At 39.3% G+C, this 16,858-nt stretch overlaps 1 protein-coding gene across 3 annotated transcripts in view; it reads right to left on the bottom strand.

Annotated features, from left to right (window-relative positions):
• Window positions 1-16,858, bottom strand: part of SLC4A4 (solute carrier family 4 member 4) — a 351,114-nt gene that overhangs the window by 32,434 nt on the left and 301,822 nt on the right. For all 3 annotated transcript variants that reach the window (XM_065914665.1, XM_065914664.1, XM_065914666.1), the window contains 2 exons: window positions 3,627-3,740; window positions 1,897-2,058 (listed from right to left, as the gene is read on the bottom strand). In XM_065914665.1, the coding sequence (XP_065770737.1) occupies window positions 1,897-2,058; window positions 3,627-3,740 (276 nt within the window). The remainder of the gene's footprint in view (window positions 1-1,896; window positions 2,059-3,626; window positions 3,741-16,858) is intronic.

Genomic DNA, 16,858 nt, shown 5'->3' on the forward strand with positions numbered 1-16,858 from the left:
GTGGAACATAACTAAGCAAATGGATGGCCACAAAAAGCCAAGTGCCTTGGTGTTCCTCATCAGTACAGAGCTGATCTGCACAATGGAAAGGTGGGTCCCATTCCAAACAGAGCAATCGGCTGGCCAGGGCCACTGGACGCAGAGCCAAAGCAAACACCACCCCCGAACATGACGCTTTTCACATCACAATGCCTCCATCTCTCTCACTGTTTCAGGTTTCTCTTTTGAATCAATTTCATAGCAGTCAGGGCTCTTTATCGTTTTAGACAGAATTTTCAATGTTCACATTCCACAGCCTCTTTCCAAACAAAATCTGAACAAAGCAATATCCAGAGTGAGAAGCCTTCAATTCATGATTATGGCTCCACTGGTATCTTTAGATTTGTGTCAAAACACTGGCACTTATTCTATAACTATTGTCATTCAAAGGAAAAACTTCAAATAAGCAATTCCAATGGTGATGAAAACACTTTTTAAATATATCCAGCTCCTATTTTAAGAGGTAAATCCTAATATGCCTTGATTTTCCAATGTTTTCTACAGGGAATAGAAGAATAAAATTTCAATATTTTATCTATCCTAAACTTGCTAAACTCAAAATTCTGCATTTTATTAGTAAGGAAACTTAATGGGCAAAAAGAATAGGTGTTTGCCTTCAAGGACACATACCAAATCTGACCAACTAGATCTCAAAAGTAAGAAGATGTTTCCAAATATTTTAGGAATAAAATATATTAGTCAACATCCATTTCCAGCCTTTCAAACTAAACAAAGACTGAAATGCCTCCCAGTATAGAACATCTAAAAATGCTCAGCAAAATACAGAAAATGTCTCATAGAAATCATGGTCTATCTGTCAGAAAGTAAGAGAAATACTGGAAACAAAAAATAATGGCAACAAGAAAGAATAAATCTACCACATCAGTAAACCCAAGAGCTTGAGCCTGCCCTGTAACACTGGGCTAATCCTTGGGGGGCTCAGGCATGAGTTAGGATGACCATATGAATCCTAGGGACATAAGGGGTAAGGGTATAGATGGGAGACATCCTCTGAAATAAAACTAGGATACTCTAAACACAGTATAGCCATTTGGTCAACTAGGAAAAAAAGCCAAAACACCCCCCACCTAGAGAGAGAGACAGTGAAGACACATACTTCTTTTTGGCTTGCCACTAGATATAATGGCATTACAAAAAATCTCTAAAGATATTCCTAACCATAAAACTACAACTGAGTTTGGGGCTGGAATTCCCATTACCTTTGCAGTTTGGAAAACTTCAAGCCTAAAACACAGTGTGAAGTGATCCTGGCCTTCCATGAACTAGTCTTAGCACCACCCCTTCAAAAATATATCGATGGATATAAAGTATGAACACTATATCCATCAAGCATCTAAGCAATCAACAATAACTTCTTTGCCACATATTGTCCTGCAGTGTAACATTACCATTCCTCCATCAAATAGCAGAGTCCATCCACACCTCCTTGAATGGAGGATGACACTGTGACTATTTTGACCAATTGACTCTGGCAAAGGTTGAAAAACACCCACACTTTTATTTCAGTAGTTTTTTAGAAAAAGCATTTGTCTTTGCCTTCATAGAGGACAGTTACCAAGTTAAAATCAGAAGCATAACAGTGGCTTAGTGGTAAACAGTTAATGTTGCCCTCTCCAGTGGTGAAGAAAACATGATTTCAAACAATCTTTTCCAGGATTAAATAAGGTCTTCCAATAGTACACTGAGGAGATGTGTCCACACAGCGTGATCTATGACTCTGTCAAGTCTTAAATAACATGCCAATTAAACTATCTTGCTTTTGAAGTAATCAGTATTTTTCAGTAGTGCGTACAAAGGAAGGAGAAGGCAATGATAGCTGTTGATATGAACATTTACCTTGAGTTTGTGTTCTTTCCTGTTCACAATCACGGCTGTGATTTGCTGGTCCATGAAAATCAGGATGGTGACCAACAAGGCAGGTATGGCAGCTGCAAGGTACACCCACCAGGGGTTCCCGCCGAAGGGGGCAACAAACCACCCTCGGTTTGGGCTCGTTGGCTTGAAGAAGAGGGAAAACGTTATTTGAAACAATACTAATACATACTCCACGATGAAAAATAAGTGGGGAAGACGGTTTTCTATTTGGAGAGTCAACAAGTTAAAACAACAGAAACAGTTTTACTGATAGGTTAGACAAAGATTATTCACTAAAAACTTCCTAAAGGAGGTTATTTTTAAGGCAAAGTTTTAAATGAAGGAAAACCTAAGAATATAGGGTGATGGAAAAGAAGCAAATGTCATCTTGCGTGTTCAGGATGATCTAAGATAAGACTCAGGAGGGAAGAAAGTGATTTAAGGGATGGCCATAAGAAAAACCCAAATGCAATATTCAGTAATGAGGCAGGCAAGAAACTATAAAATCACCTTGAATTTTGTCCATAAGTCTTAGCAATTGCACTGAAGTTGTGTCTACTACTGCCAAATTGAAATGGTTTCATAATTAATACATTAAAAGCTACAAATATTTAATGTTATACCAAATATTTCTTACTTTCATATTTTCCTATTCTGTTCCAAATTTTAAACAATACAAATAAACTAAAATAGAATTCTATCTATGAATTATTTTCTCCACATTTACTATTGAGAAATCCCCACTTCTAAAGATATTTCTGCTTCACTTTGCTCATAACTCCATCACTGAACCTATATACATTTTACTACATTTACCAGGCTGTGAGCTTAAAAAGAAAGGAACTCTGTCTTGCTCTTCAATGTATTTCAAATCCCCAGTACAGGGCTTGACTTAAAGCAAACATTCAATAAATGCTGACTTAAATAACTGAATAAATGAGAACTTATCTTTGCTAATGGCAGAGAAAATGCAAAAGAAAAACTTGTTTGCTATAACACTCATATTCCTTTCTCATTAGGGAGTCATGAAGCTAAAACTGCTGTTAGTTTAATTTTTCTTAGCAAATATATGGTTATCAGTGATGAAGAGAAAGATCACGGGTGTTCTAGAAAATAAGTGAAAGACTTAAAATGGAAAATTTAGACAGAGATATTCAAGAATGACTGAAATGTAAATTCTACCCATTAGGTTTTCACATACCAATAGGTTTATAAAATGGATAATTCCCATATTGTCTTTGTAATAATTAGAACACACATTATATAGAAACGTGTGTTATAGAAGCTGTTTGGTAGCAGGAAAACAGCACTGAATTAGTAATGTAACCTTGGAAAGTTTATTTAATTTTTATAAGCTTCAATCTCAACTTCACAAAATCAGGATGATGATAGTTATATTGCATTCTAGAATTATTATATGCATCAAGGTTACAAGTTGTTTGAAAATGTTTTGGATACTTTAAATACTCTAAATAGATAAAACAGATTTTATAATGCATGTATTTTCAATCAAAATCAGTATAATGTGAACCTTGCATTTAGTTCTAGTTAGGCATTTGATTTTAGTGAAAGAATAGACAAAATGCATAGCAAGAGACCAGTTATAACAAAGAAATGGGTAACAATACAAAACTAACTCAGAGATAAGACGAAATGGAATAAGGGAAAGAAAAGAAAATCAGGGAATGACCAAAAGACAGAGATTCACCTACCTTGAACTCACTTGGCACAATTAGTTTTGGAGTGTCCACACCTACTAGAGCATCTATTACACAGAAGATGAGAATGGACAAGATAATGGCAAAGTCACTGATGAGCTTTCTTGCCTGGGAAGAGAAAAAAGAAACAGGAAGCTTTAAACACTGGATATGTGTGTGTGTGTGTGTGTGTGTCTCTGAAGTGAATGAAGAATTCTGTTATTTGCTAACAGTTTCTAGTGACAGCTTCATCAACAAATTAAAGGTGTCATACTGCCGGGAGATTTTTTTTTTAAGTTGCTTTTGCATCACTCTTTTAGCTGGTCAGAAATAATCTAATTGCACCAAGCAGGTGTGTGTGTTGTGTGTGTGCATGTGTGTGTGTGTTTAGATAAAGGAAGGGAATCAAAGAAAATTTATCCTTGAAGTACTGTACTCTTCCTGCATGTCACAGAAAGGAGAGCTGGATAAGGATGAAATTTCAAGACATATAAAAATCTGCACAGAGACATGGAATTCTTTTTTCACTATTTGGGAGGTAGTATTGTCTAAATGCACTGGAGAAGGAAATGGCAACCCACTCTAGTATTCTTGCCTGGAAAATCCCATGGACAGAGGACCCTGGTGGCCTATAATCCAAGAGGTAACAAAGAGCTGGACATGACTGAGTGACTAAATAACAACAATGATGAGGACAGAGCAAGATAAATTCCACAAGGTAACCTGAAAACTCCATGAACTTAGCAGAGAAAGGGTTACAATTTCAGGGTAATGAGTGGACTGAAGACCTCAGAGAAACAAAAAGTGATGGAAGACAGAAATCTGATGGCTTCACTAAATTGGCCAAAGAAAGTATTTTTTTTACTCTAGGCTAGTGCTTAAAATTTCCTGTATGTGGAGCCTCTCTCTCTCTCCACTGCTTCTTAACTGTGGTTACCATTAGCTTACAGCCTTTAAACTTCCTAAGTACCTGCCGCTGGCTAGGGCAAGGGCTGGGCTTTGTGGGATGTGCATTAAACTCAAGTCTTCCCCGTGGAGTGGGTGCAGAATGGCCATATCTGATTCAGCAGGGGAGCATGGGAGCATTGAGTTGATTGTCAGGGCCTCTGCAGTGACGAGTGGAACTGACAATGGCCTAGAAGCATTACTGGAGCACGAAGAGCTGAGTTTCCCAGTAAGGTATGTATTCACAGTAGGACATAGTTTGATCGTTCAACAGAAATTTACTTAGCACATTCAGCTTTCTCTATTCACAACTTCTGCTTCCATGAAAATGAAGGACCAACTGAACCTAACACTTTGCTTGGTGCCAGGGATACCAGGGAACAAAACAGATACAATCCATGTCTTCATGAAGTTCACAGTCAAGTCATTCTTGAGGCAGCCGGCTCCTAAACAAAATCAGGATTGATTCAGCAGCGGTCACATGATCTCAGGGTGAGCAGTCAGCTTTCTGATGCTGCTAGATGGAGAGCGATCAGTGATGGGGCTTAGTGGCTGCACCGTCCTTAGGACAGAGGGTCTTTTGAGAGAGCAGGATGACTATAGCAAGCAGGTATTCAACAGAAACTAAAGTGGAGGATGGAATTACTTGGCAATGTGGCTGCACAGGACAAGTTGTAGTTGTTCAGTCGCTCAGTTGTGTCCAACTCTTTGCGACTCCATGGACTGCAGCACACCAGGCTTCCCTTTCTCCCAGAGTTTGCTAAAGTTCATGCTATCTAACCATCTCATCCTCTGCCGCCCTTTTCTCCTTTTGCCTTCAATGAAGGCAGAGTCTTGCTCAATTCTTGACTGTGACTGGGTGGCAAGAGTCTTGAGGACTCACCAGCAGCAGGATCATAGATGACCCTTTTGACCAGGAGCTCCTTTCCCTCTTGGAGGACTGGTCTAGCTTTCGACGAGGTGCAGAGAGCCGGCTATGAGACTTTAGGGGCAATTTAACACCACTCACATACAATAATATAAGCACAAATAGATGGCAGAGATCAACTTGGGGAACATATAGTACAGCAGTTAGAAACACAGTTTTTATAATCAGATTGTCTGGCTTGGAACTCCAGCATCATTATTTCCTAGTTGTAAATACTTATCCTTTCTTAACTTTAATTACTCCAACCACAAAATGTAGCCAAAGTAATCCCTATGACTTCATCAGTTTGTTATAAGAATTAAATAGGATAAGCCATGCAAGTGCTTAGCATACCACCTGCAACACCATAAACTCTCCTAATATACATTAACTCGGGTTATTTCAAGTTCCACAAAGTCTCTTTGGCTGCAGAAACCACTGGAATAACTAATCTACTGTCAGGAGGTCTTTGAAAGGAATCTTGAATTCCAAGAAACAAGAAATAAAAGCCCAGTAATAATATGAAACTGCCACGTAGAGCTCATTTTGGTTGGAAGTATCTGGAATCCCTGCAGAAAAAAAGGATGTTTCCAGGGGCTCAATATTGGAAGAAACACTCATTTCTTTAGTTTGTGTGAGTTAAGTTTTGACACAGGCAATTTGGAATGGTCTGGCAAGTGATGGTAATTGTGAAGCAGGTTTAATATCAAGATGTTACAACTGCTCTGGTCCAGTAGGTTGTGAATCACTGAAGACCAGAGTTCACTGCGAAGGCAAAAAAGGAGTTCTCTCTTCTCTATCACCCTCCCAATCTTCACTTAGCAAGTCCAAGTTTTTGACAACTCCGGTATCCTAGAAATTGCTCCAAGAGAGGGTAATGGCTATTAAAAAGTCTGTGTTTCTCCTCACCTCAGCCGCCTCCATAAACAGGAGGAGGGAAGCAGAGGCTAGCAATGAGTCCAATCTGCCATTTCTTGGTAGAAATTCCATAAGGCCTGCACCTCTGACCCTCCTAGGGGCAAGACCTGCCCGACTGGAATCACTACCAAGTACCAGAGAAATGTTGCTTCTTTACTAAGGAGAGGAGGCATTCTCAACCTTCCACACACTAAACACCAAAGCCCTAAAGCTGCTCTTTCAGTAGTTTTCTCCATCTTCATTAATGGCAAGTTTTTTTCTCCCTACTGCTTAGGCCAAAAACTTTGGACCATCCAAACAACTCTTCTCTTCCTCTCACATCCTACATCTAACAGGTCAGCCAATTACCTTCAAAGATCCTGTCTCTTCTCATCACCTCCATTTCTATTCCCACCCTTATCTAAACCACTGTGTTATCTCATATGGTTCCTGCGTCCCATCTTCCTGTCTCTCTGCTCACCTGCTTCAGGACATTGCCAAGATATCACCCAGGATAATTATGCAAAAATTTAGGTCAGATAATGTGGAAGGTAGAATAATGACCCTCTAAAGATGCCTAATTCCTTGACTCTGTGAATATGTAATGTAACATGGCTAGGGAGAATGCGAGTTGCAGGTAGAAATTAAGGGTACTAATCACATGACCTTGCGATTGGTGAAACTATCTAGGATTATTCCAGTGGGTCCAGAGTAATCACAAGAATTCCCATTAAGTGAAAGAGAGGACAGGAGAGAGTGATGCAGCATGGGAAAGACTGGACTGATCACTGCTGGCTTTGAAGACAGAGGAAAGGGCCCAAGAGCCAAGGAATGTGGGCAGTCTCTAGAAGCTGGAAATGGCAGGGAAACAGTCTCCCCCAAAGCCTTCAGAAAGAACAGTCCTGCCAACACCTTGATTTTTAGCCACTGAGACACATTTCAGATTTCTGACCACCTGATCTCAAGACAATAAATGTGTTTCAACCATTATGTTTGTGGTAATTTGATAGAGCAGCCATGGGAGAATAATATAAATAAACAGATAATTTATCTATTTTAGTTTAATCATTAGTTTCACAAATTCATATATTACATATAAATTTGTAAGAACCCCTTGGCAACGGCATTCTTGTGAAGTGTGGCAATATTATACTATATGTATCGTTGTTCAGTCTCTAAATCACGTCTGATCTCTTTTGCAACCCCATGGACTGTAGCCCACCAGGCTCCTCTGTCTATGGGATTCTCCAGGTAAGAATACTGCAGTGGGTTGCCATTTCCTTCTCCAGGGGGTCTTCCTGACCCAGGGATTGAACTTGCGTCCCCTGCATCAGCAGGCGGATTCTTTACCTTTGAGCAACCAGGGAAGCCCATATTACGTGTTTAACAGTACCTAAGAAGTCAAATGCTAATAATTCAGGATTGCATTTCTTAAAATGTATGGGGGAAAAATGCTACTCTATTCATAAATATTGCTTAACCCCATTAAAAATCACAGCCAGGGTGATATGCTCTGTACAATAAACTGGCTTCTATTTCCCCTTCCTTCCCGTTAAATTGTACAATACTGTTCAGGAACAGCAGAAATCTCCCCTGGAGGGTGTTTATTGTAAGACATTCATTTCTAAGATATTGGATCTAATTTAAACTTCATAGTCAAGGAAATTGATTTTTCCCTGGCCACTTTTGTATTCAACTCTAAATCTTCTAATTAGCGAAGGTAGGTAGGGGTGCTATTTTAGCAGGCTCTTCTTATCCTATACTAAAATTAATCTTTAATTTGAATGAGGCAAAACCAACAGCAGAAACTAGAAACAAAGCATTAAAAATGCCTTAAAAATGTCAAGCACTGAGTACACCCGGTTTACTAGATATACTCTAGGACTCGGATACAAGAGCGGGGCATCTGACTTTAAGGAATAAGAATCACCCTCTTTGGGCTTTTCTCACATTTCCAAACATATTTAGCAAAAGCAACATGTATGGATTTCCTTTCATTCTTAGTTTATTTTATCCTCCCTTTTCACCAAAGTTGATCTCCTTCAAAAACGCCAAAATAGTACTCTTTTATATAAATAAAGAAAACAAATTAGAAACCCATAGTTCCTAATTTCCTCCTAGCTACTACTGATAATGCTTAGAAGTAGAAGTGCTAAAGTTTTCATGAGAAAACTTCCCACAAGATTTCATGCCAACCCTGTGGATTCAGAGGCCTCAAATTTAGCTTGGACAAACATCATAACTAATGGGTCTATCCAGTTAAATGCTAAGTCTCTCCCGGCTCAAATTTCAACATCCTAGGAATATAAACTATTACAATCTAAGTAAAACACAAGTTGACTCATATATCAAGGACTAACTATAAAAAAAAAAGTTTGCTCTTTTTTGAATGGTACACAGGTGTACTATGACATATGATAATTTCTCCACTCATGAATGGTGAAAAGCAAAGCATATTTCAATGAAGACTCTTTTACATCAGAAGTTTTGAGTTTTTATATTTTTATTTACCATTTTTCAATTATAAAAACAAAAAGGAAAATATTTCTGTCCTCTTCAGACTTACATAATATCTCAATGAATCTAATAAAAAGCAACCTGGCTTAAATATTTAAACTACCAATGCAAAGAAGAAATTAAGTTGATGGGAAGGGAAATTCAAATAACCATATGCTATTCTCTTGTTCTTGGGCAAAAACAACCTAATAAATCTATTATACATATACTCTTCATGAAGGATGATACTGTATTAATTATTAAGAGAGTCATAATCGTTGAGACACCAACAGTGAGAAGCTAGTTAATTTACAGGGATAAAAAATGAATTGGGTTCCTTAGAAGCCCCAGAGGGTATTTGGTTTTCACTTTGCGAGGATTGCAGCTGCTCCCAAATTAACTGGGGGAGAGGCTGTGAGCCTGCAGAGCGGTTCTCAATGGATGGAGCTCTTACAAAGAGACAAGCACAGCAGCAGGCACCCTGAGGGTTCTCAATAAATATTAATTCATGATGTCAATTCCTTTCATGATTGCAGTGCATGGAAAATGCTAAACAACATTGTAGAAAACCATTTATTCTAGATGGAAAAAAAAAGTATGTCAGACAAATATGTGCCTTTTGGCAGTCATGAAAAGGCAGAAAACATCATGAAAAATTTAAAATTTGATCCCCCCAAATAGAATTAGAATTTGGGCTTCCCAAGTGGTGCAGTTGGTAAAGAATCTGCCTGCTAATGCAGGAAATACAAGAGACTCACGTTTGATCCCTGGGTCAGGAAGATTCCCTGAAGGAGGAAATGGCAACCCACTCCAGTATTCTTGCCTGGAAAATTCCATGGACAGAGGAGCCTAGTGGGCTACTGTCCACGGGGTCTCAAAGTGTCAGACAAGACTGAGCATGTGCGCGCGTGCACGCACACACACACACACACACACACACACACACACTTAGAGTTCAGTAAAAGGAAAGTCTGATTTAGACTCCAGGATTTCTATGTCACAAGCTCCAGACTCAGAGAGATTCAGGGAACTAAGAAGGGAATTGGATTGTGTTATTTATCTAGGAGGACCTCAGAGCCTACCAATAAGTGTCTACCAGAAAGAGATTGTTTTTTCAAGTAGGGGCAGAGGGGAGTAGGCCTAAGAAAGTGGTTCAGCAGGGAAGCTAAGGAGACTTCAGCAGTCACAGCCTCTTCCTCCATGTTGCCTCAAACTGTGCAGAAGAAAAAGACACACATGAATGAGTGCCAGACCCAAGTAAGTAAATCACATGGAAAATACTATGTCCCAGTCTGACTGGTCACTATATTCTAAGTTGAAACTGAAAATTTAGAATTGACTCAGAGAAGGATGACCAGTAGAATAGGACTCCAGAAAACATACCGCAAAAAAAAAAAAAAAAAGATGAGAGACCTCAAGAAGTTATGACTAAACTACCTTCACACATGTGAAATCTGTCATAGAAAAGAAAGACTACACTTCTTCTGTGTAGCTTCAGAAGGCGAGGGCAGACCCCGAGGACAGAGGCCATGGAAAAGTTGATTTTTGTTTCTATCAGGAATGCCTTGGAGATGTGAAGCTCCCTATCTGAGAGGCATTTAAGCAGCCCACAAATGAGCACTTGTCAGGAAAGAAGAGGCAACATTGGACTCAATGCTGTTTAAAGTCCTAACACTAAAATTCGATGATTAAGACTCAGTTATCAAAACTTCTTGATCCTCTAATAGGGCTGTCTTGGCTATATCTCCTCTTCCTCAAACCATTAAAATAAAGGGTCCCAGGACTTTAAAAGAAGGTGGTTCTATAATTTAATATTAAGGTATAAAAATTAAACATCTTAAAAGAATAGTTAGCAAGTCATATGTATAAATTAAGGGCTTTCCTGGTGGCACTAGAGGTATAGAATCTGCCTGCCTATGCGGGAGGCATGAGAGACTTGGGTTTGATCCCTGGGTCAGGAGGATCCCCTGGAGGAGGGCATGGCAACCCACTCCAGTATTCTTGCCTGGAGAATGCCATGGACAGAGGAGCCTGGCGGGCTGCAGTACACAGGGTCACAAAGAGTCAGACATGACTGAAACGACTTAGCACGCATGCACGCGTGCATAAATTAAACAATCTAGAAATGGAGCAGGAGCCCATTTTGTATTAATGGATAGATTTCAATGCTGGGGACTTTTCTATGATGGATAACTAAGTTGATAGTGCTTCTGACTAACAAGGTACCACAGCCAAAAAGGCTTCTTCTTTCCGCAGGTTACCTCTAGGCAATCATTAAAATCTCCCGCATCACATAGCAAAATGGACTTTGCAAAAAACAGACAAAGAAAAACTCTCAAAAAACAGTCCAGCCAATCAATGCTCCCAATATTTTTTTTTCCTTTGGGTTTTTCTCAATTTAGGTCAACTGTAATTTTTGTCGTATGTCCAAAATCTTTGTTGAATATTGAACAGATTGGGTTGTGTTCAAAACCAGATATCCCTTTGTCATTCTTAAGGGAAAAATATGAAAACCAATTTTGGATTAAAAACAAATTTGACTTTAAAAATTATTGTTCTTGGTACAAAATAACACAAGAATTTGAAAATCTGATTCCCCTTCAACGAGAGCAAAGTCATTTTTTAAATAAGTTTCAATGGCATGATGTGGTCTGATAGTTCTACAAGAACTTGCCAAATTATCACCCAGTGTTATCAATGCTAGAATGTGACAAAGAGTACGGGCCCATTATTTCTTCCTCATATTTGGATACATTATTTATTTCAGTTTGACAGTTTTTACTATTCACCAAGAAAGTTTCTGAGAGAAAAAAAGAGTAGGGATGTCATCTGATTCTTGTAAAGAGCTATTTATTAAGTAAACACAGACAACATTAATAGAATTGTTACGGGCCAAAATGACAAATAAGAATCAAGTTTCCAAAATATAGCTAATTGTGGAATTCAGACTGTTTTACATGGATAAAAACTAAGTATGTTACCTAACAAACATGTTCATTATGTTTTCTTTCAAATTCCTGAAGCCCTACACTTTTTTCTCATCCACAAAGCCAATACCTCAAAGACCACCATCAATTTAGTTAGGTCACATGAAGTCACCAAAGTGTGATCCCACTGTAAGCATAAATGGGGCAAAGGATTAAATTGAATCATCTCATTTAAAAATGCAAAAATTGAACTTAGTAAACAAATATATATTAAGTTCCTACTATATTCCAAACCCACAAATTACTTCTCTTTGTATCCTTATCATCTAGTATTATATCAAGCACACAGAGTCAAAACAATTTTTTCAATATTGAATGAATATATTAACTACAGGATATAGAATACTTTTTTAAAAAAGAAGGATATCAAATAACATTCTGCTCAAATGTCACCTAAATAAAGCAAAGAAATTGTCAAAGCTATTAATAGTTCATGGAACTTACAGATTTTCTCTATTTAAATGACAATAACAACCAGGAGGATTGTTATACTAAAGAATCTCATCATTATATCAATGCAAGGGAGCATTAACACCGTTGCTTATTCTAAGAGGAGGAAAAAGAGGAAATTAAGTAGATCCTTGAGAAAAACACTTTCATGCCAATTACATACATCAGTCGGCACACTGCATCTGACTATGCCAAAGTACCAATAATTCTGCCTAATTCAGAGGCTCTATAGATCTGGTGCCATCACTTCATGGGAAATAGATGGGGAAACAGTGGCTGACTTTATTTTTCTGGGCTCCAAAATCACTGCAGATGGTGATTGCAGCCATGAAATTAAAAGACGCTTACTCCTTGGAAGGAAAGTTATGACCAACCTAGACAGCATATTAAAAAGCAGAGACATTACTTTGCCAACAAAGGTCCATCTGGTCAAGGCTATGGTTTTTCCAGTGGTCATGTATGGATGTGAGAGTTGGACTGTGAAGAAAGCTGAGCACCGAAGAATTGATGCTTTTGATCTGTGGCGTTGGAGAAGACTCTTGAGAGTCCCTTGGACTGCAAGGAGATCCAACCAGTCCATCCTAAAGGAGATCAGTCCTGGGTGTTCATTGGAAGGACTGATGCTGAAGCTGAAACTCCAATACTTTGGCCACCTGATGTGAAGAGTTGACTCATTGGAAAAGACCCTGATGCTGGGAGGGATTGAGGGCAGGAGGAGAAGGAGATGACAGAGGATGAGATGGCTGGATGGCATCACCGACTTGATGGATGTGAGTTTGAGTAAACTCCAGGAGTTGGTGATAGATAGGGAGGCCTGGCATGCTGCAATTCATGGGGTCGCAAAGAGTCGGATACGACTGAGTGACTGAACTGCACTGATAGATTTATGAGTTCTTCTAATCACAATCCTCCTCTATCCTTAAGATGACTGCTTTCATTTTGCCAGCATGTGTTGCAGTGATGGCATCTATGCTCCAGGAGTAGCATCACTGTTTGGTAGGGGACTCTGGAAGAATATTTCCTATTAAAGCCCTGGGGCATCTGCTAGAGAAGATCACAGATTATGCTGTGATGCTCCTTCAGGAAGTTTTGAAGACAAAATACTGGTGAAAGGCTTGAGGCCGATATAACAGGAAATATATGGACAACAGATCCCACTGCATCCCTCCTAAAAGGATGGGAAGCACAGGGGGCAGTCAGCGGGATATCGCTACTCTACCGTATTCCACTGAGCATCTAAAAGTATCTGATAGATTAAATTCCTGGGACTTCCCTGGCAGCCCACTGGTTAGGACTTCGCCTTTCAATGCAAGTGACGTAAGTTTGATCCCTGATCAGAGAGCTAAGATCCCACATGCCTCACGGCCAAAAAACCAAAACATAAAACAGAAGCAATACTGTAATAAATTCAGTAAAGATTTTTTAAATGGTCCACATCAAAAATAAGAAAAATTCCTGATGGACTATTAGTTAGCAAAAGACTATTAGTTAACAAAGACTATTAATTAGCAAAATTCCTGATGGACTATTAGTTAGCAAAGACAAACTGTTCCATCTTAAGTGCTCCAACTGATGGACTGCCAACGGCTGGCTTCATGAGGGAAGGTGAGAGCGGATAACCAACCCTGATGTGGCAAAGACAATGAGAGAGATTGAACTCGGGGACAGACGTATACATGTAAGTGAAGTGAGAGTGCTAGTCACTCAGTAGTATCTGACTCTTTGCAACCCCATGGACTGTAGCCTGCCAAGGCTCCTCTGTCCATGGAATTCTCCAGACAAGAATACTGGAGTAGGTAGCCATTCCCTTCTCCAGGGGATCTTTCCGATGCAAGGATTGAACCCAGGTCTCCTGCACTGCACACAGATTCTTTATCATCTGAGCCATCAGGGAAGCTCATGTAAAGGAGAGCTATTATAGCAGGATAATCACGTGGACTGATGAGTTTAACTTGATAAAGAAAATCCTAGAAAGATAAATATGATGGATATCATTTTTGTCAAATCAGAACCTTTTCTACTCTTCTCTACCAAGCTCACTGCCTTGGGAAGCTGACCTGTGTGGTCTACAATAGGCTCCCTTGCTCTCCAGATTTCAGAATATTTCAGCCTTTCCAGGAGAGAGAGATCAGATTATTGATTCCCATAGCTATATCCCTTTGAGGTTGCCTCAGGCTGGCTAAATTCCTCAATCCAAAGGAGGTCATGGGGCCTCTCTGGAAAGCTCTACCACTCTCTCTTCTCCCAGGTTCTAGCAACCACTCCCATTCCACATCCTTTGAGTCAGAGATCATAACAATTCCACTGTTATTATCACTGGACTTTACATGCTCCCTTGGAGTTTCCTTCAACCTAATGTCACCTTTGTATATCATGCTTTCATTAAACCCCTCAGACCATCCTAATCTGAGTGTATAATTTTGAATTTGCTAGATGACAACTGTGGATCATCCACAGACAGAGGCTGGCAGCAGCTGCAAAGGCAGACCTGGCATAAAAATGGAGATAATAATGGACTCTGGGGAATCTGTACTTCCTTCTCACTGCTATAAGCAGAAGTTAAACAGAGAGAATTTTATTTTAGGAGATGGAATCAGAAAACTCTCTTTAAGATTATAGAATATTAGAGTTTAAAGGATGTTAACTGCCATCTAGCTGGGCTCCCCTGTTATGGGTGTGGACTAAAGTCCACAGTTAGCTATCAAAGGGTGCACTGTTAGTTACTGGCAGTGCTGACCTTAGCATCCACAGCATCTGGGTTCCTGCATATGTGCTCTTTCCATAAATTGCAGCATTTACCTCTACTTGACTGGGCTCCACCAGCCAAGTATTGAGGGCCTAGCCTGCATCCAATCTGGTGCTAACTGATGTGAGGAATAAAACAGAAGTGTAAGAGTTTCCCAGCAGTTCTCAGCTTTGATTGACTAACAACTCATACGAACATTTAGATACAGAAGTACAAAAAGGGAGGGATGGCTGTGCGAATTAAAGGAGGAGTAGACACTTTTATGCCAAGGGCACTGCCATCCAGGATTAGCATTTTGCGATTTTAGAGGTTTCATGTGAATTGTTGGTGAGAGCGAGGAAGTAGTTAACAGTTAGGCTCGAGTACTAGCACAGTAATCACATTTAAGCATGTAAGTTTTAACTGTAGAATTTAAAATACAAGTATGTGCTATGCTAAGTCAAGTCAGTTGTGTCCCAACTCTTTGCAACCTTATGGACTCTAGCCTGCCAGGATCCTCTGTCCTTGGGATTCTCCAGGCAAGGATACTGGAGTGGGTTGCCACGCTCTCCTTCAGGGGATCTTCCTGACCCAGGGATAGAACTCAGGTCTCTTGCATTGGCAGGTGGGTTCTTTACCACTAACACCACCTGGGAAGCCCAAAATACAAGTATATGAATCTATAAACACATTTGCTCCTACCTACAGAGGTCATATTTCTAAATGACAGCTTAAATGAAAACATATTTTGGCAAATGAAAGGAAAAAAAGATGTTCTTATAATTTATGTATGTAGGTATTATTAATTAGCTCTAACTGTGAAGTGAGTAGGAGAGGGAGATGATAGTGTGAAAGCCTACACACTTAAACATTACTCCTTGGAAATCAAATCTATGTCCTCCTACCTGTTTATTTTATAATTTGGGGTAAGCAGCTGTAAGCAAAGTTGAGAACCTTCTCAACAGGAATTGTAACCAGAATGCCTTCATTATTTTATTTTCACATATTCAATACTTTTTTCCAACTTTTCTCAACAGCATTTATCAATGTCTGAGAAACTACCTGCTTGGGCTCTTATAAGGAGAAATTTCTTGAAGTCCAAAGAGCTATTATCGATTTTGGAATTTGCAGGGGAAAAAAAGGTGATGTTTACATAAACAGTTAAAATGATCACTATTCATCTTAAGGTTGAAATTATTTTGCTAACTATGATTTACAAGTGCTTCACAAATTCTTTCATTTTCACACTATGGCAAATGAGAGAGATAAAAATGGTGATGATTCCCAAAGTGTGAGCCAAAAAAAAGATGTCCCATAAATTAATAATCAAGAAGAAAAAATCTCAATATAGAAGAAGAAATCATCCTCAAAGACCTTTACCCAGGAAACTGTTCTACATGTAACATACCATTGAAGAGGTGGACCAAATAAGCACATTTCCCAGTATGGGAACTGGTGTTACACGCTCAAAGTCTCAGGGACAAGCACTTAACCTGAATGTGTGCAGCAGACGAGTCTTAGACAATAAAGAGTAGCAGAAGTAAGAACAATTATCTGCCTGCAGAGGACAGTTTCCACCTATGCCCTCAAGTGTAAGTGTGTTTGTGTGTATACAAACTATGGGCTAAACAAAGAATGGATGAGGGTTGAGTTCTGCCTAAGGACCACCACTTTGTGATGCCCTTTCAAGGCAGACAAAGTTGAACACTTCTTGCTACACTTCACTTTGAGGAAGTTTTTCATCCTTTGAGCCAGCTAGTTCGGGACATTTCTAATGAAATCTGCAGACCACAGTAACCTGCTGTGGTCTGAAGGCTGTCCTTCCAAAATCCATATGTTA

This window comes from Muntiacus reevesi, chromosome 22 (assembly GCF_963930625.1).
Source record: "Muntiacus reevesi chromosome 22, mMunRee1.1, whole genome shotgun sequence".
Taxonomy (NCBI): domain Eukaryota; kingdom Metazoa; phylum Chordata; class Mammalia; order Artiodactyla; family Cervidae; genus Muntiacus; species Muntiacus reevesi.